At 43.2% G+C, this 25,764-nt stretch overlaps 1 protein-coding gene across 1 annotated transcript in view; it reads left to right on the plus strand.

The window, feature by feature from the left end:
- OTOG (otogelin) overlaps nucleotides 1-25,764 on the plus strand; it is a 1,048,712-nt gene that overhangs the window by 171,683 nt on the left and 851,265 nt on the right. The window contains exon 8 of the mRNA XM_078682941.1: nucleotides 6,796-6,905. Within this exon, the coding sequence (XP_078539067.1) occupies nucleotides 6,796-6,905 (110 nt within the window). The remainder of the gene's footprint in view (nucleotides 1-6,795; nucleotides 6,906-25,764) is intronic.

Consider the following 25,764-nt stretch of genomic DNA (forward strand, 5'->3'; position numbering starts at 1 on the left):
GACGTCTGTACCTATCTCTCTCCCTGATTTCGACATCCTGTTTCTATCTGGGTCCATTACTGTATACCAGGCTCCTCCCAGTATTAGCATTCCTTCTGTCAGTTCTAGGAGCAGTGTACTTAGTTACGGCATTGTGGTTGCATGGGTGGTACATAAACTGTGTACAAGTTGAGGTATTTCCCCTCCCGCACCACATTAAGGGCGACATATCTGCCTAAGTGGTCCTGCCATATCCTTCTTGGCACAAAGGACTCAGTTACTTTAACAAGTATCCCCACCCCGTGATCCTGTTGTAAACCCGCCACGCACCTTAGGGTTATATCAAAACCTGTCTAGCTCTCTGCAGTTGCTACCTATCAAGTGGGTCTCCTGCAGTAGAACTGTATCTGGGGTTTGTCGTCAGATATATTGCATCACCAATGTATGTTTTATCTTGTTACCAATTCGATTCACGTTCCAGGTCATGATTGTCATTGCCCGTCTATCTGGGGTAGTTTGAGTAGTTGCAGTCCGTGGGTGTGTGTTAAAGGTCTGTGAAGTTTTTTTTTTGTATGTTAGGAGATGTTACTCCTTTACACAACAGATGTTCAGAGTTGACAAACATTGGGAGCAGGGATGAGGAACCGGGAAAGGTCAGGAGCACATCTCAACGCAGGTCCAAAAGGGCAACAGAGAATCAAATAGGGCACAGTTAGATGAATCTGACAACTTCACAGACTGGACGAGCATAGAATATTTAATCTCTTTTGCTCAGAGGGCTTTTTTGACTTCCAGAAATGTTTGGCTAGCTCGCTGCACCTTTATGGTAAAGTCGGGGGAAAATGTAACAACTGTGTTGTCTACTTTGAACAGTGGGGCGCTTTGGGCAGCTTGAAGGATCACATCTCTCTCTGGATAGTTGAAGATCTGGGTTATAATTGGCCGCAGTGGGGCCCCTGGTCTTGGCCACATGCCCGGGACTCTGTGGGCTTGTTTCACTGGGAAATATTTAGACGGACCCCTGGGTTGGAGCAACTTTAGAATGAGATCCTCCACATACAGGTCTATCACTTGACCCTCCACCCTTTCCGGGACACTAATAATACAATGATTATGGTGGTGGGGGGACTATCCTGGTATTCTAGCTTGGCCTCCAACACTTTGGTGGTAGCGGTGAGGTCTTGTGCTTTCTTCTGCAACGCCTTTGTGTCAACTACTAGGTTGTTCATGACTTCCCCAACTTCCTTTACTCAGGTGCCCTGGTTTTGGAAGTCAGCTCTTAGCAGCGAGACCTCTTAAGTCACAGAGTCTATTCTCCCAGTGAAATCCGTTCACACTCCCTGTAGAGCCACAATTACATCTTGCAGTGTTGGTTCCACAACCACTGAGGGGGAGGGATCAGTCTCTGGCACATGATTCCCTCGGAAGTGTATATTTATCTAGTTTTGTCTATTGTACGCTCCAAGGTCCCTTGCCTCCCATTATGGCTCGACTATTCTGGGCATGGAGGTCTATCACCACTAATTTAGCTGCACTTTTCTGAAGAAGAGGCTCAAGAAGTCTCCAGACAACATTCCCCGCCGCCTGCCCAGATAGGTTCCATATTCCTGATGGCCTGTTGGGGTTCCCGTCTTGAGCTCCCCAGCCACTCCCCTCTGTCTCCTCAGCAACCATGCACTCCTCACTTAGCTGCGGCGCCCTATAATTCTTTTATATTCCGAGTTCCTCTTAGCACAGAGTGTAGTCTAGTCCCTTGTTATTATGGAGACACATGTTTACCTTGTCTGCCCCTGGAGCTGGTGGTTCCCAGGTATGGGTTAGTTATCCCCCAGAAGGTAGGCCTCACTCTGCCTGCTGTTGTAGAGTCTCACTTCCTTATCTCGTATGTGAGGTACATAGTTATGTCACCGAGTGCATGGAAGGCCTCTCCTTCAGCACACCGTGGAGACAAGGTGTACGCCTGTCCCACACCGTCAATCACAGCACTTACAATATCGACAGCACTGTGTTCTAGGGGTGTTTCTTGGCAGCTTTGGGTATGTCCTCACAGCCTTATTCTTTCACACCTGCCCTGAGACTTCCATCTTCCTCCCACGCTCCATCAGGCTCGGCCCATCTTCCGTGGTGCTGGCTGGCTCAGTAGCCTGCTGTGGGACCCACTGTCTGCTATACCATTGCAGCCGGCTCGTCGTCCCAGACTTGCACCACAGTTACACCAACCGCGCCCTTCCTTTAGGATATATTGTCCTAGGCCCAACAGGACTCTCAGATATCTCCTGTGCATTTGGCTCTGAGTCACTCCACACAAAGCCGCTGCTTTGGGGCCATTCTCTCCGTGGCTGTTGCTCTGTTACGGGCCCCTGTCTCAGCTTGCCGAGGTTTGCTAACCTCAGGAAGGTGTACTGCTTTTGTCTTCCCTTACTGTAGTTCTTGCTCCGGATGATTGTCGGATAGAAAGGGGGATTGGCGGGCTCACCTCAGTGGCACTACTCTATGCTGCAGCCAACTTACATCACAGCAAGCCAGGCCCCTCATCTTACACTTTAAAGTACAATTTTACATAGCTTCTACTACACTTGTTTTGGTTTCATGTGTCACTGTGCCAAACATACCCAAAGTGTACTTTCAGCTTTTCGTGTCTTTAATCAGTAAACATGTCATATACTATAATTTTCAAAATTTTGCATCATCACATGTATATTGTGTACTGTAAGAAATCAGGTTATTGGTTGAGGAGGGTGGAAGACCTACACAGGCAACAACAACAATCCTTATCAGGGTGAACCACAAAAAGTCACTAAATTAACTTGTGCTTCACCATCCAGTAGCTTGGCACAAAGTCGTCACTCTTAACTTAGAGGCAATGTGTAAATTATTTATGCAGCACATGATCAGTGATAAAGTGAAAATGCAGCACAACAGAAATACCAAACCAATTTAGGTTTAGGCAAGGTCATGCGTTGTTCTGCGTCGATTCCAATGAAGCTACCGATGAGTAGCTGTCAGGTGCTGCCATGGGAAATCCTAGGTTGGGTTGCATAATGCAGCGTCAGATTTGGTAGGACTCACAGTTAGGCAAGGACAAGTACACTCTGATGCCAGCCAAGAGTCCAAGACCTAGGGGTCACCTGTTTGGGACCAAGACTCCAGGCAGCGGTCACCAGCTCTTTTCGGGCAGGTCCAGTGGGAGCAGGTCAGGTAGGCAGTTGCAGGGAGCCCTCTGGAGCTTGTTCCTTCCCTGTAGCCCAAACTGACAATCAAAGTTACTCAGGTTAGGCTGAGATGAAGGTAAGCCAGTCTATTTTTCACTTCTCAGACAACAAGGCAGTCCTCAAACATCAGGGCAGCCCTTTAATAGCAGCAGGTCAGTGCTCTGGTGGCAGGGCAGTTCTTCTTCTGTAATTTCCACAGGCCCAGGAGTGTACTAAAGAATGGCACTGAAGGTCAAATATTTATAACTGGTGTCAGCCTTTGATGTGGGGGAATCCCTATGCTGCCACCACCTCTGGTACTGTAACATTCTTCCTCTTCTACTGTCAAGGCTCCAAGTAGTCTGCGATGACAAAAGGCTGGTGTCAGACCCCTTTATGTGTGCTGGAGGAAAGCTCTCTGAAATGTAACTGGGACTGGGCACAACTGCGCCACCAGCCATGGTGGCAGGATGGCCCATCTTGTCCACACCAAGTCCCCTTTGTGTCACAGAGCCATTTACAGTCATGTGATCCAAGACAGTGGCGAAGGCTCAAATGGTTTGGACAAGAAAATGCCATCTTTCTAAAAGTGTCATTTTCTGAATTGTGACTTAAAATCCTACTGTATTATTAGAGAGGACTTTACTTATCAATTCATTTAGGTCTAAACAGCACTTGAAGGGACTCAATTAGGGGTTTCTGTCAGTGGCAGTGCAATAGGACACATGGCATGACAGGGGTGGCACCTCATTCCTAGGGTGTTTTTAGTGCTGATAATCTTGTTGCGGGGGAATTACCGGGGTGCACAGGGGCCCATTAGCATACAGGGACCCCTTCCACTCCAATGCATCCCACAGCTCACCTCTTTATTGGAGCACATAGTAGGCAATCTCGTTTTTTTTTTTTAAGCAAGGAGTTTTGATATGAGAGAACGCATATGGTTGAATGTGGTAGGGGTTGATTGGATGCCCAAGCCATCACTAAAACTGTCAAATGGTGAATTGGGTTTCATGCATCTTAAAACCCTCATGTTGATGTTTTTCCATTACTAAAAGCAAAGAAACACCCTCTATTATGAAAAACGATGGACTGGAATGTGGCCCTGAGCGATTACAAGTAGCTGGAATTAATTCAAGCATTCTACCCATAACTTGTTTGCTATATAGAAGATTAAAATGTGTCAGCACCACAAAAAAATCCCACTAAAAGCAAACTACACTCTTCCTAAACATACAGTATGTGCTGCAGACATGCATTTGTGATGTAGTAATGATATATTTGATTGTGATGGTACACTTCATGTGACTAAGTAGCCTGTGGATATCTTACTGTACACTGACATTGTTGTCTCCCACCGGGCAGTAATTGAGTAAATGGTAGAAATTCATACTTCCATAGGTTCAGATTTGGGATAATTTAAATAAAACAGATACAATTTGCAAAGTTTGTATATTCCACACTACTAAAAATATTCTAAAATTCTCAACAATCATGTCATTTTGCATACTTTTCACAGTGGACGAGAGGTTCATACATAAACTGTCTTTACCTTAGCACAAGCTTATCGTGGTCTGTCTTCTGTAAACATTCTTTTGCTCATAGTGGAAGATCCAATTGGTGATGCAATCATGTTATTTTTTTGAAGCTACTACTAATGGTTTATATGAAATATCAACACACTTACCTACTCCAGTTTACCTTTCAGGATACACAACTCATCTATACTGTGGATATTATCAATTTACTAGGTGTCCTTATGAGAATACTACATCTTTCAAAACTCAATATTATGGATTCCTTAGAAGGCTGAGGATACCATTGTTGTTTTATTAAATTGGACCAAACCTTAAAAAAGTTGCATACAGAGGAAACACTTGCTGGATGTCAGCTTGTGTGTGTATGAATTTTCAATCAAGACTACTGTGAACACTCGGGACACTTTATCAATAGACAACTCACTATTAAACTAGTCAGTCTATACTACTCCGTGGACTATATGTCACATAAGCTTCATTGCCATTGTCCATAGTAATGGACCCACACTCAAAGTACACCCTTTGGTAGAAGGGTATAGGATACCATGAAAGCACTACGTTATGTCCAACTTACATATGTGTAACTTGGTTATTTTAACCCCAATATTGGTGTTTCGGATGTGCAATTGGTGACCATTACTACCAGATGGCTTTGTATTGAATATATGACATTACACCACAAACAATTACAACGCATGCTTTTACAACACAGTTTTTACATCGCAGCTACCATTAAATTGCATGATTTTACAACACATGCCATTACAACACATTTTGTAAAACTATCATTACAACGCATTCCATTACAATGCATACCATTACAATGCATACCATTACAACGTATAATACTTTTAGGGCATCAGTAGGGTAAGTGTTGGATAGTGTAGGGGTAAAATTGCTATTCCCACTCCGGTGAGTGTAACAGTAGGGTGAGTGTTGGATAGTGTAGGGGTAGAAATTGCTATTCCCACTCCAGTGAGTGCAACGGTTGTGACAGTGTTGGATAGTGTAGGGGTAAAATTACCATTCCCATGTACCCACAATGGCATGCGTTGTAGTGACATGCGTTGTAATGGCATGCGTTGTAATGGCATGCAATGTAAAGGCAGTTACGTTGTAACAGTTGCGTTGTAAAGGTAGTGTCTTGTAATGACTGTGATGTAATTGATGTTTCCCATTTGTATTATCTCATAAAGGACTGGAGTCCCTGTCAGTGGATAGCAGGCACTTTGCCCCAAACAAATCGCAGAGTGGAAGCCCAACCAATTCTTACCCTGCAGGATATGTCATCCACAGCAACATGATTCCATTACATCGATTTCAAACAAACATTCTTATATTAGACATACTGGTTCTATTAGTCCACTCTTTTCTAAGCATGTAATGGCAGTTAAGAAAACACTCTTTGATGAGGTGATCTGACATACACAGCTGCTGATTTGGAGGTTTCTAACATATTCAATCCACAGATGGCATAACTATCTAATTTTTACTTGCCTTTAATACTATTCTATGAAGAATGACTTTACCACAACAAGCCATCCAGGCGAATATTGGCTTCTGCTCCTCATCACCCAAGCCTATACCTATTCGCACCAACATAAGACCTCAAAGAGGACACTTTACAGCAGTAACAGCCATAGAAAAATTGGCAAACAACCTGCCACTGCATGTCAATCTCCCATACTTCTTTTCCACCGCTAAGTGCATTACCCCCAGACAAGATAAGACCACTTGTGTGGTCATACATGCTCTACACCAAAATGCTTCTCACATAGGCACTCTGTAGTGAACATCACAGTTCTATACAGTGAGGCTTGGTCTCCATCTAGAAAGATGATTTGGCACCCACAATGGTATATGAAGCGTGATATGAATCTTCAAATACTGTATAATATGACAGACAAATACAGTAGAAGCCTACTCTCCTACCCATGCTTTTAACAAAAATTGATTCACCAAATATGTGCATTTCCAAATGTGTTGCTTTTGTGACTGGTTGTTTTATAATGTGTTTATGAATTGTATGCTCATTCTAATCATTTAAATAGGCAATATGCTAAACAATGCATATTTTATATATTTATTAGGTCTGGCACTGATGATCAAACATGGTGTCGAGCTTTAACTGAATATGCAAGGGCCTGTGCCCAAGCAGGAAGTCCACAACACGGGTGGAGAAGACAGGTTCAACAGTGTGGTATGTATTTAGTGTTCAGATATTTTTTTCACAAAGTGAAGCAAAAAAATTGTCTTTTATCACACATTGGAGTTTATTTCACTAGGTGAAGAAAAGCGTTGTTAATGAAAATAGTATTACTTCCTATTAAACATTATACTTTTTCTACTGTTCTGCAGTTCTCATCCAGGCATAGCAGCACGCCCAAAATAGTTGTGCTAGCTATAGTTTGACTACATTGCCAGTTGACACATATCATCAATAAATTGCACATAAACATTTGATTTTTACCCTTTTGGAAATGTACATAAATTGATACCTAAATGTGGCAATTTGATCAATAGGAGCTGTGAATACTTTAATCTCGAATTTCTGGTGTCAATTTGTAGTGTTAGGTGGATTGAGATGAGATCAGATTAAGGTAATTTTGGTTCAGACTGAAAATCATAAAAACAACAAAAAATCATCCACAGAACAAAACAAAATACATGTCATTAATACAGCACATTTACAATTACTAATATAAGGACATAAATACATATCAGCGTAAAATTCATGTAAAGCGCTTGTGATAACAATCATTCCCGTTACAGAGTAATAGTGGTGTAATATAGATAGGAGGCTCAAATGAATTGCTATTATATCAGGTAATCAATTACATTCAATTCAATAATCTTTATTCGGGTATAAAATATCCATAACAGAACAGTTCAAGAATACCAGCAACAGTACAACTTTTATTAAAAACACAATATAAATACAATAGATAAAAGGGTGTTATCCGATTACAACGACTTCAATAATAAGTTTATGTTAAAAGAACACGTTGTACAAAACAACAGTATCATGGGAAAAGTAAAAAAATGGGCAAATAGCAGCATAATAATAATTGAACACTTTCAGAGTTTCCACAAACAAATAGCAGCATATTATAGTACAGTGCAATCGATCGAACGGTTTTAGCAGCATGATAAAAGGTGCAATTTAGATTTATTCTTTTAGGGTAGTCCAGTCCACTGGTAATGCTTTCATTTGGTGGTCCGCGCTATAAAATGTGGGTAGATTCGTCCAGTGAAAGCGGTGGTGTGTGTACAGGGGCCCTCAAATGCATTATAAAGTGCTCATGGAGGCACGTGAGCGAACTGCCGCTCTCAGAAAGGAGCAGACGTGGAAAATCAAGTTGTCCCTCTCAAGTCTGAGAATTTCAAGGTATGCTGTTCTATAATTAATGTTTGTAAGTGCCTTAAAGTAGGGGATCAAGTATTGTTTTGTATATTTTTGATAAAAGTTACAGAAAAATAAGAAATGTAACAACGCTTGATTGCCACGAGTGCCACAGGGACAGGGCATATGCTCAATGGTTAGTATTGAATCCCAAAGGAAAGCAAAGTGAGTATTTTAGGGTGCCATTCCTGAGGCGAAAGAGCAAGCTTCTCTCCCAACGACTTGGGATCTTCAGAAGATATTTAGGTGGCATATGGGCTAGGGGGTTGTCAGCCTCCGTTAATGACATATACCTAGCGACTGATGATTTTGGGACCTCTGAGGCATATCTTGCATTTTTATAAGAGTCATACAGTGCATCCATGAGAACCTTTATATGTATTCCCTCTTGGCCCAAAGGATTGAAGAAGATGTGCTCAAAGTTCACACTAGTTAAACTTTTTTTGACAGCGGAAAGCCAGGATATGCACCCCCATTGTCGCAAGTGAGGCAGTTGGCTATGATCTTCCTGTCAAAGTCGCTGCCGGGTTTTGCATACTTTTAGCCAAAATATGGGCGGGACCTGATAAAATCTTCTATATACAACAGATTTAATTCCTTATACCACACAAAGTTTGGTGAGAAGATTTGGGCCCCTAGGAGTTTCCGACAGAAATTGTTTTCCCCTCTCTGGATTCCACTGCAATTTGTAAAACCCCAAACTTCAGCGCCATATGTGGCAGTGGGGATACACTGTGTTTTATACATTTTTGCTACACTGTGTTTTATAAATTTTTGCTATAGATAGTACTACCTCTGCTTGTTTTGGTTGGGGAAGACTCAAGATCAAGTTCGTCACTTTTATAAATTTACTTCCACTATGGGCAGCATGGCTGCCCAAGATCCAGTGTCACAAAATACTAATCCCAGATATGGGAAAGTGTGGGTTCATAATAAATGTTCAGTGCTTGAGGTGACTGAATTATGGGCCACAGGTCATTAAAAAAGATTTCTTAAAATTGGTGCAAAGGTCTAAGTCTGCCATAAAAGCTGGAAAAAACCCCTAAATAAAGTGCGTAATGCGTTTGGCCCCTTAGGACTGCATATATTAGGGCGGGGAGTACGTTGCCATTAATGTTAGGTACGTCATTGGTGAGTTCTGACAGTATGTTGTGTAATTCATTTATGTATAGGAAGAATAGGAGAGGGGCCAGTACACACCCCTGTCTGACCCCACTTCCAATAGTGATATCCCTTGAGACCTCCCTGTCGTTGCTAGTCCTCACCCGTGCCTTCAAGTCTCTGCGCAAATATGCTTAAAAGTAAACTAATGTCTTGTCCAACCCATAGTTTAAAAGAACCGACCACAGACGTGACCTGTTGACAAAGTCGAACGCTGAGGTAAGGCCCATAAAAGTCAGGTAGATGGGTGACTTCCGGTCTATCGTGTACTTGCCAGCAATCAGGTTTCAATTAAGGCACTATTCCTAGTTTATTTCTAAAGCCCACCTGACATTTGTTTAAAATAGGTTCCCATTCGGCCCAATACCTTATTTTATTAAATAAAATGCGCAAAGGATCTTCAAAGTATTATGAATGAGGGAGATCGGTCTGTAGCATCTAGGGTTGGATCAGTCTCCTTTTTTAATCAGGTAATCAACGTGTTCCTTAATTTAGCTGCCTCAATAAAAAACCTTCCCTCCATCATATTATCTAGTACACTTTTCCTATAGTGTAGAAATGTGCTTTTTACTGAGCACACCGGTGCAGGGGTCACCCTTCTCTGTCCTCGGGTCCTTAGACTAACAAAATAGAGGTTGACACTGGAGCTGGAATTCAAAATAACAAGTTTATTCGCTCATGAGTGAGACCACGTCCTTACAACACCCTCAAGTGTTCCAGGAGGTTGTGGCTTGAATACACAGACCATGGTGCTTATATACTGAATTTACTGCACTGGTAAGCATGTGGATACAAATAGAAGGTACAGGCCTACACAGGTATAGTTAACGACAAACATGGGTAGATGGGAAATCACTTAGTCAGCAAAGTGGGAGGGTGAGCAGAACTGTTTACAGTGGCAAAGAGTGATCGACAGATACATCTTTAGCCAGGTGCATTCTAGCAGCTACAGGTCTTTTCTCATACATTACTTTGGCTCAGTACAGAAGGAGTTAACTAATTACATAGCTGTCAAAATGGATGCCACAAAAAAGATGGCTTCAGCTCATGCTAACGCCACTTATTTTCGATTTACACAGACGGACCTTTTAGCATTTGCTGAAGACATCTCTATGATTTGGAAGGTACATGGAAGATATCATTAATATCTATTCTCATGAGTTTATTAATTTCCTGGTCCATTGCTAGGCGGGCATTTACATTCCTAGCATTTTGTTTAGTCGGTATATACGAGGTACAGGTAGAACTACAAAGGGAACAGAGCATCGGGCCATATTGAATACATAGGCAAGAAATGAAAAGAATCGCAACAAATATACATAGAGCTGACAGTAATTTTCAGCCCCATACAGTAAACATATTCCATAGCCATCCAGTCAAAATCCATGTCCCTGAATCCTGGTGGATTTCAGTGGCTATTTTGTGCATCTTGGAAATTGCATAAAAAACTGAAGGGGCGTGGTCAGGGATGTAAATGCAGCAGCTACTCTCAATGATGCGATATGATCCACCACGGCCAGGCAGGAGGACATCAAGGACCATCCTATTTTAGAGCAACACAATTCTCGTAATTTGTAATTCTTCTGTGATATTTCCGAGCGCCATTGCTGTCTGATTGGTTACAGCCTCTACAACACGTGTCAAACACCTGATCTTCCTGCTGTTTAAGGCCACACCAACAAAGAAGAATAATCCCAAATTAAAGTCACTATACTACTGCAGTGCAGTATCAGTTTGATCCACCTCATCATTGTTTATTGTCCTGTTGAATCGGGTCTTAGAAATGTCATTATACAGTTTATAGTCCTTATGGTAGGATGCAGGTGCCAAAAACACAGGTGGAAGCAAAAAGGACACATAGCAGCTTCTAGACCACCAAATATGTAGCTGGTAATATCTAACCCTGGGCTACGCTATCGCAAATTGCACGTAGTACAGTACCAACACTGTGCTTAATCACATAGCATAGCAGCTAAATCAACAACATCCTCAGATGCTTTGAAAAAGAAATTGTACATGCTTAAAAACATATTAACAAAAGTGAACTTTTACAAAGAGAACATTAGGCAAAGAGAGAGCTGATGATTTTGGGATCCCCCCTAACCTAGGGGGAGGACCAAGCAGATGCCTTGAACACAAAGAGCATAAACAAAAAGCAAATTATGTTGAACTTCAGTGGTGGTCCCATCCTCTCAGGACCACCCCAAGCACAGTTATTGGCAAAAAAACAATCCCAACCAAAGGCCCTGCAAAGCATTATGGGACGAGATTAGCAGTGGGCAGTGAATATTATAGTATCCAAAATCAAAATAATTCTACAAAGAGCTGCAGTTCACCAAGTTGTTACTAGATGTCCCTCACGAGTCAAATGCAAAGCATTGAAATTATTCTTACATCAAGCTGCAGTTCCACTAGTCGTTACTAGATGTCCCTCACGAGTCAAATGCAAAACCATTGAAACCCTTTCATCAAGCATTTGCATTTGACTCGTGAGGGACATCTTGTAACCACCAGTTGAACTGCAGCTCTTTGGAGGATTATTTTGATATTGGATACTATATAATATTCACTGCCCACCGCTAATCTCATCCCATAATGCTTTGCAGGGCCTTTGATTGGGAATGGTTTTTTGACAATAACTGTGCTTGGGGTGGTCCTAAGAGGATGGGATCACCACCAAATTGTTCAATAAGATGTGCTTTTTTTGTTTTCAAGGCATCTGTTTGGGACTCCCCCTAGGTTAGGGAGGATCCCAAAATCATCACCTCTCTTACTGCTTGCCAATTTTTCAGTTTCATGTTTGTGAAAGTACTATATGCACTTTAGCATATAAAGATAGAGATACTTATTTTATCATAACTGGCACTGTGCAGGATGCCATTTGCAATTCTGTTGCAAGTTTTTCACAGTGCAGACAAGTACACAGTGTCATCAGCTATGCTACGCAAACTACGCCCAGGCCTAGTAATAACCTTTACTTCCACAAATGAAATAGGTATTGTGTGAGGATTAGAAACTACTATTGTTTATTCCAGTAATGTTCAATACTAAAGTACAGTCACTTTTTCCCACAGGTGTACTGCCAGTACAACTCACACAGACATCTGCTCAAGCTCTAGTGACAGCAATAACAGAAGGCCCATTTCCCTTGGTTGTTCGAGTGTTAGGGAGAACATAGCATGCAGAGGAATTTCCTCGACAATACTCCTCCATTTCCCATACAGTTCCGTTAGCTTGTAGATCTCCTTCCTCATCAGGGAAACAAACCCTATTCAATTGAGCATTTAGATTTCCTACATCAGCATGCGTAATGTTAGCAACTTCAGAAGCCCACAACAATGCAAACCAGGTTCTGCAGGAGCCATTGTTTGAAAACGGCAAGGGAATAAAAGGTGTTCGTCCCTTTTTCTGATGTGCTGGCATCATTCCACATACCCAACAGTTGGTAGCATTTGTAGCGTTGTGTGTATGGTGCAACATCTGAATGAAAGTGATAATGAGGTAGGACATTCTATGCTTCTTCTCATAATAAGGAAGAATAAAGTAATGGTGTTCAACGGGGAGTAGTAGCAACCAGCAGATTTCGAGCAGGAGCTACTCCCTCTACCACCCATGTTATTGTAGCAATAATACCAGCAATCGAAGTGAGTCTAATAATGAACATACTCTTTCGATCACATACTCTTGCTGCAGTTTGCTTCTTCTCCTTAGGCATGTTCATCTCGTCGTTGAACAATAAAACAGATGGTGCCCTAAGGTCCTGGGGCGACGTTGGTTTCTTCACTGAGGTTGAGACGAGCAGTCACTATTAGGCTATCTCCCTTTGTAGTGAGTCTTTAACCACCCAGGACAGTGGTTCAAACAGTCTTTTTCAGCAACTAGTCCGGCTGATTGTGGGTGAAAAGCAGCATGAAACTTCTGCTTAATTCCTAACCCTTTCATCAGATACTCAACAACTTGCCCAATAAAATAGGGTCCATTGTCACTCCACAAAACTCGACAAATTCGAAATATGGGGAAAAACTCCTTTAGGAGAACCTTTGCTGTAGTAAGAGCTGTATTATCCTTCGTGGTGTATGCCTCCACCCATTTACTAAAGATACACACCACTACCAGAACATACTTCAGATTATTACAGCTTTCAAGCTGGATATAATCCATTTACAGAACCTCAAAAGGTGCAGTAGGTATTGCAAACCCTCCTGTTGGAGTTCATATTCCCTTTCCAGGATTATACCGAAGACAAATCAAACAGAACTGGACTAGTTTCTTAGCTGTACCGACAATCTCTGGATGATCCCAAACTTGCATAAGTTGCTTTGCTATTGAGGATGCAACAGCATGTGCCGGTCCATGTGCCATGTAAATCATAGGATGTAAATAGGCTGCGGGTAACTACCATTTTGTAATTTCTTTATTCCTCCAACAGCCCTCATCGTCCAATGCTCCCTCCCTGGACCATTGGTCTAATTCATCGACAGAGGCAGATTGTTGCATGTCCAGCATATCTTGCCTGACATCATGCCATCGTTCAGCGTGTTATTTAACTACACACATAGATGTAGTACTTCTTTGCATTGCAGTCTCGCAAGCTGTGTAGTCTGCAAAGGCATTGCCTGTTCCTATTTTATCAGTCACTTCCTTGTGTGCGCTACACTTAACAATTGCTACTTTCTTAGGATAGGTTAAGGTAGTAAGGAGATTACGCACTAATTCTCCATGCACTATTTGTGTCCCATATGAAGTGAGAAAGCCTCTTTCTTTCCAGAGTTGGGCAAAGCTATGCACCACGCCAAAGGCATATTGGCTATCAGTGTAAATATTAACAAGCAAATCTGTACTAAGCTCACATGCTTTTGTCAGTGCTATCAACTCGGCAGCTTGAGATGACTTCTGTAGGATACAAGCTGTCTCAACTACTCTCTGAAGTGTTGTAATCGCATAAGCAGCAGATGTAGTACCATCAGGCAACTTCAGGCAAGATCCATCAATCCACAATTTCCCATCAACACTACAAAGAGGTGTATCTTATAGGTCAACACGACCCTTTGTTTGTTCTTCAGTAAGGGATATACAGTCATGTAGCTCTCATGACTGAGACTGAGTAACTGGGAATGACAATAATGTAGCAGGATTCAGAGTCAAACATCTTTTCAGTGTGATATGAGGAGCCAAAAGTGTCAATTCATAGCCTGTCAAACGGGCACTAGTCAAATGTTGTGTTTTCGTTTGGTTTAACAAAGCATCAACTGAATGGGGTACTAGCGCAAGCAATCTATGTGACAAGACTATTCCCTCACTCGGACTTATGGACACAGCCGTCGCTGCCACCGCTCAGAAACACCCAGGCAACGCACGAGCAACTGGATCAAGGACAACTGAGAAATATGTACAAGGACATTGCTTATCACCGTGTGTCTTTGTTAAAACGTAGAGAGCACAAGCGTCCTTCTTGTATACATAGAGTGTGAAGGCCTTAGTGTAGTTTGGAGTTCCTAATACCGGTGCAGAACAAAGAGCATGACGTAACTGTTGAAAAGAATTCTGGCATTCAGTGGTCCATCAGAGAGGCATTGGAGTGTCTTTAGTCAAAAGGGCCAACAAAGGTTTAATAATGTGAGAAAAACTAGGGATCCACTGCCCACAGAAAGAAGTAAGGTCAATTAATGCACGAACATCCTTCTGAGTACGGGGCACCGGCGTGTCCAAAATGGTTTGAATGTGATCTGGTGTGAGTGCACATCCCTCCTTAAACAGGAGGTGACCTAAGTAGGTAACCTGCTGTCTACAATATTGCAATTTCTTCCAAGAGACTTTGTGATGATGAGAGGCAAGGAATGATAATGGGGACAGTGTTAGGTTATCGGCAGCCACCCCTTGCGGTACAGGAAAAGAATCAAGCTGCCTTTTCAATGCCTGGCTATAAATGCTAGGACTCTCTGTATTCCCTTGTGGAGCTCTGCAGAATCTGAAGGATCGATTATTCAAAGTGAAGCCGAACAAAGAGTCTGGGTGAATAGCTACAGAGAAAAATGCATTCTTCAAATCAATGACACTAAATGAAGTGGCGGTAGGAGGAACCATAATAAGAAGTGTTGTGATGCCAGAGACAAAGGGGTATTGGGCACTATGATTTGAATCTGTACATTTTAGTGTCAGTGTCTTTTTTCAAAATAGGAAGAATAGGGCTATTACAAATGTTATAAGGGACTTCTTCCACAACCCCCACTCTGAACAAATCCTGAACAATGTGTATTAATGCTTCTTCGCCTTCCCAGAAACTGATCAATAGAACCCAAAACTTTTGCATCAACATAGGGACCCTTCTGATCTATTGGGACCTCAACCGGTTCCTTACCCCATCCTAGACCATCAGTCGAATAATCTGTCATTTGATATTGATTCCATCTGTCAAAAGTATTAGAACAGTTTGGTCCATATTCAACTGCCTCAAATCTAGTACGATTTCCTATTCCTCCCCTTTGTCCTGAATTCCCTGGGCATCCTCTCATGCTTCCTCTACCCCGCTCAAACTGCTGCCCTCTCAAAAGGGTGTACTCAGAACGCCAATGTCCAATCCCTTTACAATAAGCACACTGATCAGAAGACAACGTTGCTAGAGAGAAAGGGGGTACACCAGGAGTATATACTGCACACCCGCTTCTACCACTACCTCTGAATTGTGGACCATATACTTGAGCCAACTTAACTTTCGTCTTTAAATCCTTAACCTTCTTATCCTCTTTGCCTTTTTCTTCCAATTCCTGACGCTCATAATATTGGAACACACAAAAGGTGATGGACAAAATGTTGCACATTGGCAAAACATTCACCCCCAGTCACAGATCTGGGTTTAATCCATCGTTATATTGGAGATTGGGAAGGCATAGTCCATGAACTCTTGCTGGCTTTAGACGACTAACTATTTCTGGCAACATGTTAGCAACAAATTTGTCGACGAACAGATGCTTACCCGTGTCATCTGTCAATGACTGCCCACTAAAGTCATGGAATGTCTCTTCAAATCGTGTAAAGAAATCAGAAACTTACAAGACGCTAACATTGTCCAATCTATTTTCTAAGGGGGTATAAGAATTTTCAACTGAGTTATAATTGCTTTGGGAATATCTAATATCACCTGTTGCGGTTTCTGCGCAGGATCTCAGGCCACATCTATTTCCTCTAAATACACCCAAGTATCACCATAAGCTGCAATATTGTCTACATTCTAAATTGTTCACATATCAGGGGTCAAAATTAGTCCAAAAAACATATCAATATCTGGCAGGGTCATAGTGCAGGAGCTAATAGCTCCTTCCACTTCTTCATAAAAAGCGGCCGGATTTTTCTGCGGATCAGGCAAAGTAGCTTTAAGAGCCATAACATCTACTCTACCCCATGGGGTATAGACCCAATTAAAAATAAAATATCCCTTTGCATCATCTGAGGTTTTATTCTCATTTGTTCCCGCTCCCTTAGGGGGAACATACAGAGGTGCTGCTTCACGCATTGGTTTCATAACAGTTTCACTACTACTAGGTTTATTCACATCTACTGAAACATCTACTTCCTTTGTCTGAGATGGAGCTATTTCTATAATGTTATTTTTTCTAGCTAACTCTCTCTCTTTTCGTAAATGCAATGTTTCACCTCGTAATTTGACCACTCGCCTAATCATATCAGGTAAGTTTGAAAAAGGGAAAGTCCCATCTACTAACTGTTTATAATCAATACTTATATCATCTGGCTCTGTTTCATTAGTATTATGCAACCAACCATATATTACCTCCCAAGAGAACTTTTCTAAAAAATATAACTGTTTGGCGTTTTCCCAAGTCTGAACTGTAACTGTGAGGACCGTCGCTGTAGTAGTCTGACGCGCTTCCTCTCTGGCAATGTCCCGTAATGTATCTTTCTCTTCCTTGGTAAAAGTAGAGCGAGTTTGCCACCCACCTTCCTTATCTTTATCTTTTTCATCTGAAGACAAATGCTCCTTATCAAAAAACTCATTCTCAGGGGCACTAGGGAATTTATAAGGGGTGGAGGTCCATCTAACAAGATGGAATCATCTTGAGGTGTATTAAGTATGGGAGCCTAATAGGGCACTGGCCAGTTACCTCTAAACGACACTCTCATTCCTCTTTGTCTTTTATTTCCTTAATTTCCCTATTTTTCAATTCCAATGCTTTTTGATATATCGTTTTATGGTGCTCTTTTTCTGCTGTAGCTTCTTCTTTCTTCACTCTCTCTTGCACTTCTTTCTCCCACATTCGTACACAATCAAACGTATCTTGCGGACTCTTATGTTTAAACAATCACTGCTCTATATACTGAATCTTTTTAAGGTTAGATGACCCATTCACAGGTCATTGTAAATCAGGATCCTTTTTCGTATATTTGTTCCACAGTGTACTATACATTATGGAGGAAATACCATATTTAATGTACATATGCCTATCAGGTGTCCTGTCTGGGGGAGCTGGCTGACTTCTGTCTGAATCCATTTTGGTACCTCCAAGACAGCAACACAGCTTACGAAGTGTGCTGGGAACAGACATGCTACCAATTTTGTGTAAAATATTACGTTTCTAAACTATTCAAAAGTAGAGGAAAATCTCCACATTACCTGCCTTTATTTTCTGTAAAAAATAAATCAAACAAACAAAACCAGAATCTTGGCCAAGCAAATCAAGAGTGCCGCTTCAGCGACCTTACCAAAAAAGAGTCTCCAACCTCCAACTGCCAATCTCTTGGTCGACCTAATGGCCACTGCAAATACTTGCGCCAAAGGAAACCTCCGTTGGGACTGGCCACCACCTGGAGGGTCAGATCAAGAAAACCAGAAAAATCACTTTGGCTGCAAAGACATGGGTTTCCTCATACAGGACGTCTCCTCAGTAAAATTCCATTCTTCTGTCAAGACCACTCCTTTGGGCGGCCGCGTCTCCGATGAGGACCCATGGCGCCAATCTGTGGAAACAGGCATACACAGGAATAGTTACTGACAAACATGGACAGATGGAAATCACTTAGTCAGTAAAGTGGGAGGGGGAGCAGAACTGCTTACAGTAGCAAAGAGCGATCGACAGTTACATCTTTAGCCAGGTGCATTCTAGCAGCTACAGGCCTTTTCTCATATATTGCTTTGGATAAGTACAGAAGGAGTTAACTAAAGCTGATGACACAAGCAGAATAGAAAGGCAAGCAACAGTGAAGACAGAAGAATTACATAGCTGACAAAATGGATACCACAAAAAAGATGGCTTCAGCTCATGCTAACGCTAATTATTTTTGATTTCCACAACAGTATAGCTCCTACCTATACAAACTTCCCTACAGGATGGCACACCAAGCGTGATGGTAATAAAAGAAAGTATAGAAATGCTAGGTGTCATGCTCTAATGTAACTTTTCAGGGGCACAATATACCTATTAAGAAGTATATGATAAAATGTACAAAAATAGAGAAATGTGCAGTAGTTTGAGTTATCATATAAACAAAAATCATTGAATGAAAACAAGAGCCCATCTGACAGAGACAGTAGATTTATGATGTTACTAATTCTAAATGATGAAATAAGGCACCTTCATACTGTTGATAAAGGCAACAAGTAGCCATTTATTTATATATTTTTTTAATATTCTCTTTGGTGTATTAAATGGTTCTAGTCCCTACTGCAGTCTCTTATTATGTCTGCCAATGGATTCTGTGACATATTTCTAATAGTTAGATGGTCTAGCTAAGTGTCTCTCTTTCACATGGTGGCAAGATTGCTCTAGATCATTATTGTTACAAGCAGACAAGCTTGTTTAACACAATATTCAGTATAATCCATTTCTAGCTCCTCATGCATTAACTGAGGAAGTTCTAACAGAGGTGAACCCTAGTGACGCCTCATAATGATTTTTTCTTACCTGTATGCAATCTTCAAGAACATAACCCCAGATCCCTGTGATATGTCAAGATCATTATACTCTTGGATATATAAAGCATGCGGAAATGGGCAAATGCTTTGAAGCAAAATAAAACAATCTCACCTTGTTATTGAAAAAGTGGCTTCTTCTTTTAAATATTAAGGCATTTCAGTTCGGACACTCCTCAAAAATAATGTCCAAATATTGAAAGGTCTGAACCGTATTATGTAGGGTATACCCAGCATACACAGGTTTCGTTTAGTAATCTTTGTGTGAAAGAACCTTATTGTACCACCAGAAAGAAATGCTTACATCCAAAGTATCCATGTAGGCTACATATCCCTGTATATGCCCGTAGTGATCACACAATGCGGTTTCCGGTGCGCCCGCTCCCCATTACCTGGGCTCCAGGGTCTCAGCACCGCCGACGCAGGGGGTGGGGAGGACCCATCAACCAGGTCTCAGTCGCGAACTCAGCCCGCATCCAGCAAGCCTCTGTTCGTTCCCTCTTGGTGTGCTTCAGGTGTCCTCCACAGCTCACCGCACTAGCTTTCACATGTTGGGGATGATTTATTCCGCCGTCTGAAGTCGCATTCTCCGTCCAGTTTCCGGGGCTCCCAAGGCGCAGACCCGATGGGCTCACACAGCTCGACCAGCCGTGCTGCGTGCTCTACGTCTCGGCCCGGCCTCTTACTGTGGCCCGTTGATTCAGTTTAGTTTTGGCCTCCAAGGCATCAAGCGTCCGCTCTCCGTTTCGGGACACAAGATCAGTTACAGGAGTTCTCAGTGTCGCTTTGCTAAGTCCGCCGTCTACTCCCCCAATTCTCTTGCCATTTTCAGGTGCTTTGGATCATAATGAAGGATGGTTTTAGAGGATAATTGGGCGTTCGTGAGGAACTTGCTTAGTAATGAAGGACACCTTTGCAGATTTGATGTTACTTTTCACCCAAACTGCCTTTGTCTACTCTAACATATGCCAGAGACAGAAATGGAACTGGTCCAATCAATTTTGTCCACAAATTGAGAAAGCTAGGAAACATGTCAATAAAGCAGTTTCTGCTTAGCTCAGAGATTATAGGATGGGGCCCATTTACAACAACCATCTGCATTTAATATGCATGGTATCTGCAGGAGAGAGTGTGTACATTTCACAGATGAGGGTAACAGAGTCTCTCTCAACAACTTTAGACTCTGCATAGGTACTTACTTGTAGGTACCAACATCTCCCAATAAACACAAGGGCTCTTTTTAGAGCCACCCGAGATCTAAACATATAAGCTAGATTTATATTTAAAAAAATATGCAGGTTTTTTTTTTTGCTTAGAGTCGCGCACCCAGCGCGTTTTGGAGTCGCGTACCCAACGCGTTCACACCAGGGGGCACGCTGGGACCCGCGCACCAGTGTGTTTACACCAGGAGACCGCGCTGAGAGCTGCGCTGGAGTCGTGACTCCAAATTTTTTTATAAAAATAAACTGACTCTTTCTATTCGCCGAGGGGACCCCATCCACCGGGGCCTCTACACAATGATGGGGACCGTGGTGGGAGCCCCAATGCCCTCACGGTCCTGCCGGCTCCCTGTGTCCCTCAGGAGCCGGCATTGCTTTTCCACATGGGGAGCTGCTTACATGCAGCCCCGTGTGGAAAAGCAATTCTGCTTTGGTATTTTTATAGAGAGAGCAGGTTTCCTGGTCTCTCTTCCAAATACCAAATCAGAGTTTGCTATGGGAGAGCGGGAGCCGCGAGGCTCCCGCCCTCCCATAGTAAACAGCACTGTCCCGGGGGTAGACACCCCAGGACACTGCAGGAGCCGGCCCTCTGGGGAGGCAGTCCCCAGGGCCATCACAGGCTCCAGGAGGGGGGCCGCGCAGTCCCCCTCCCAACAATTACAAAGCCCCGGGGTGGTGGTCCCCAGGACGTGTGGGGGGGCCGTGCGCCCCCCAAAATATATAAATAAAACCCCCGGGGGTGGCTGTTCCCGGGGCTTGAGGCGGGGCTTGGATGCCCCCATCTTTAAAATCAATGCCCCGGGTAGTGGCGGTCCCCGGGGCAGTGTGGGGGGATTGGGGGCCACCCACACTTTTGTTTTTCTGCCTCCGGGACCTGGCCCAACCGGAGGCTTTATTTAAACAAAGCGCGGGAGCCGCCGCTTCATTTTTTTCATTTACGCGGCTGGATCCGCGCACAGCGTTTTAAAAAAATATGCTTTTTTTTACCCTGGAGGTCCTTGTGGAAACCCCTAAGCAGGCCTAGGGGGCCAGGGTGTTTCAACCCTGCCCCCTATTGTTGTTTGGTACCTTCATTTTACTGTTTTCCTGCACCTCGCTTCTACCGAGGCATAATATAGGCTGCCAACAGTTCCTGCTTTGGACTCTTGACAGCCAATTAGAATGCAGCTCGTGATCGGCAGGGTGCGCGGATCCTAATGTGTAGGGTGCACGGATCCTCCGCGGCCATAGATATCGATATTTTTAAAATTTGTATTTTCTCAACAACTACTGAATGAATTTACACCATTTAACAAACCGAGTTCTTTCTGAACCAAGGGTTACCTTTTTGCCAAGTTTGGTGTAATTCCGTTCAGAAGTTCAGGCTGTAGCCGCGTCTAAAGTTTCCTAGGGAAATTGCATGGAGAAAACATGTTATGGGATCCCCCTTTTTTCTCGGCCCCCACTTGCCAAATCTCCCCGAAACTTTAAAGATAGGAGCGGACCGGAGCAGGCCAAAAGTTTTGAAAATTTTGCAAGCATTCGTAAATCGGTGCCAAAGTTATTGGGAATAGAATGTTGTGATTTTCCTCATCGAAGAAGGTTGTTACTGAAACGCGTCTGTTTGTTTGGATGTGCGAGTATTCTGTGGAATAAACTAACAGAAACGACCCCTGTGAGTGCCATCTTCCTTGAACGTAAGATGAGGAGGCAAGTTGCAGCAATAACTGATATGCGGGAGCACCCCCGCATTTAAGAGGCACCCGCCTGCGAGTGTACTGAATCGGTGCTGAGTAGCTGGTATATATATATTATATATATATATATATATATATATGTGTGTGTGTATATATATATATATATATATATGTGTGTATATATATGTATATATATATATATATATATATATATATATATATATATATATATATATATATATATATTACCTACTGGCGGTCGCCAGTAGGTAGTTATAGTTAGGATTGTTTTCCATAGGAAATCCGCAACATTCTATTGGGAATAACTTTGGCGCCGGTGGACGAATCTTCGCGAATTTCTCAAAGAAGATGGCCCGCTCCGCTTCGCTCCTTCCCCGAAAGTTTGGGGGGGATTCGTGTAGTCGGGGCCGAGATAAAAGGGGGTCCCAAAACGTGTTTTCCCCATGTTAATTTCCATAGGGCGGTTGGAATCACTTTTAGCCCGAACGGCTGAATGGATTTCCACCAACTTGGCAAAATTGTAGGGACTGGTGGCCCGATGTGCCTTTGCTATGTCTCAAGATATGTGCTCCAGTGGATTTTGAGTAATTTAGGTTCAAAAAAATATATATATCTATAAGCGCGCCCCGGTACGCATACCGGGAAGCGCTCCAGCGCGCACCGTGAGTTCGCGAGCGGAAAGCTGATTGGCTTTCGGGTGTCTGTCAACATTCCAAACAGTCCGGAGCGGCCACCATCTTGTGTCTCGGTAGGATCGAGACACAAGATGTGGCAAAAACAAAGGGGGAAATGACCAAAAGGGGGCAGGGTAGAGCCCCCCTGACCCCCAAGGTTTGATGTGGGTGCCATTTTCGCGGGGGGAGCGCCCGGTATGCGCACCGGGGAGCGTACTTTGGTGAAAAATAGTGAAAAAAGTTAGTGTAAAATAATCATTTTGAGTGATCAGAGGTAGGGTAGCTCTGAAAAGAGCTTTTGGGTTCTGTGGCTGATTTAGGTACCTACAAGTACATCCCACACGCACACACCCCACACACACACCCACACACACCTCACACACCCACACCTCCACCCACACCCAAACACCCCACACACCCACACCCACACACACACCTTACACATCCACACCCTCACCCACACCCACACACCCCACACACCCACACCCACACACACACCTCACCCCCCCCACACACACACCTCACACACCCACACCTCCACCCACACCCAAACACCCCACACACCCACACCCACACAAACCCCTTACACACCCACACCCCCACCCACACCCACACACCCCACACACCCCCACCCACACACACCTCATCCCCCCCACACACACACACACCTCAGAGACACACCCCACACATCCCTCACACACACCACACCCCCCACACACACACCTCTGACACCCCCCCCCACACACAGACACACACACACACCACACACACACCTCTCACACACACACACACCCACACACACACCCCACACCCCCATACACACCCCCACACACACACACACCCACACACACACCCCACCCACACACCCACACATCCTACACACACACACACACACACACCCACGCACACACCCCAGACCCACCCCCCCCACACACACACACCACACACACTCATTATTATTTTTTTCTTTTTTGGGGGGGTTGCGCTCCCCGGTACATGTACTGGTACACGTACCGGTACGCGAACCCTGGAGAAAAAAAGAAAGACAGAGTTTTTTAAAAATGTAGCATTTTTATATAAATTGGAGGTAGTTCTGAAAAGAACTGTTTTTTTAATTCTTTTTGTTGTTTTATATTTTGTTTTTTGTTTTTTTGAACATTTTTTATTTTTTTTGCTTTTCTGAACAATTTTATATTTTTTTGTAGTTTTTCTGGGGTCAAACAAAACACAGGGAATTGCAAACAGCTCAACTGGAGCAAAAAAAATAGAAAAAAATTAAAGTTGCTTGCTGCAGTAATGGTTGTCTGCAGCTCGATTGAGTAAAGTGATGCTTTGCTCACCATATGAAATTGTTTTGTTGCAATATATGCAAACAAATTTAAATTTTGCAAACCTGGTTTGTACATTAGGGACCATCTCCCTAGCCTCTGCACCCGATGGAGGGGGTTGATTGGAGGCGCTTGAAGTAGAAGGATGGGGAGGGTTCCAGGTCAGTTCCCTGACCTCTGCTGCCGAATAATTGTTACGGTGCTTCCTCTGCATACGTCTAATCATAGTATGGTTCCCAAAAGAGTACTTCTTGTTTGGGTTCCCTCTTGACAGTTGTTTGCCACAGATGAGGCAAGTCACCTTAGCTGCATTCACTTTTTTTGCACCCCTTGGCATCTTGTAAAACTCCCAAATAAAATGTTCCTTGGGTCTGTATGGGGGATTGTCCTCAGGCAGAAAGTGCCTCTCCTCCTCCTCCTCTTCGTCCTCCTCTTCTTCTTGACCACCAATTTGGTCTTGTGGTGGTCCTTGTGGTGGTGGTGGAGGTGGTGGTGGTGCAGATGCACCTGCAGCTGCTACTAGTGAAACCATTTCTCACAGAATGAATGCAGGTCTTCTTCACTCAAACAACAAAGTGAGAATGAGGAAAAACGGTGGGGTCTTTCATCATTTGGAAAACAAAACTGTTGTGAACCAATCAAAAGTGTTATTTTCAGGTCTCATGACCTGGGCTTTCTCATCATTTGGAAACCAAAAGTGTTCTGAACCAATCAAAAGTGTTATTTTCAGGTCACATGACCCGACGCGCTTACGCTACGAGCCCCGGTGCGTGCCCGGGGGAGCGCCCCGGGGCGCGCCCGTAGTCGCGCCCCGGGGCGCGCCCGGCGGCACTTACGTTGCGCGATCGTATGCGCTCGGGTGCTTCCGGGTGCACTTATGCAGTGCGTCATATGACGCATCACGCGGCTACGCGATACGTCACGATGTTGTTTTCGTTCGCGGGAATAGCGCTAACGGGACGCTCACCGGTACGCGCCCCGGGGCGCGCCGAAGCACTGCGCTTACCGGTGAGCGCATCGGTACGAGCCCCGGGAGCGCTCCGGGGCCAAAAAAATAAATAAATAAAAAATACTATTACATAATTATACAATAAAAAATATTACTTTTCATACCTATAGAGATTTGCCATTAAAAAAACATTGAAATTCACTGAAAAAACCATAGGTTTCACACCAGTTATAGTTAGGAATTAGAATTTAAAAAACCTATTAAATTCACTGAAAAAACCATAGGTTTCACACCAGTTATAATTAGCTGGAAATTTTACTGGCATAAAACCATTGAAATTCCCACGTTATAGTTAGTTGGACTCACTATAACTTGCGCGTGCAATGCACTGCTGATGACGTCACATATTACATCACTCATGACATGGTCAGTGACATCACTCATGACATCACTGATGACACCATCCTTGTGACAGAGTGACAGACCTCCTTTCACTGTAATGTAACCCTTGAAACACATATTCAAAAATAGAAACAAAAATTTTCAAAAAAATGGGATACCCATATCAGTTACAACACCAATTCAGTAATTCCACCACCTACATACACATCCACTTATTCACAAACAGTTCTATATAGTCACTCATACATATACTCACTCATCATATGTAGTGATACACCTATACATCCTGTTACACACCGACAG

The sequence above is a fragment of the Lissotriton helveticus genome, chromosome 3_1 (assembly GCF_964261635.1).
Source record: "Lissotriton helveticus chromosome 3_1, aLisHel1.1, whole genome shotgun sequence".
NCBI lineage: Eukaryota > Metazoa > Chordata > Amphibia > Caudata > Salamandridae > Lissotriton > Lissotriton helveticus.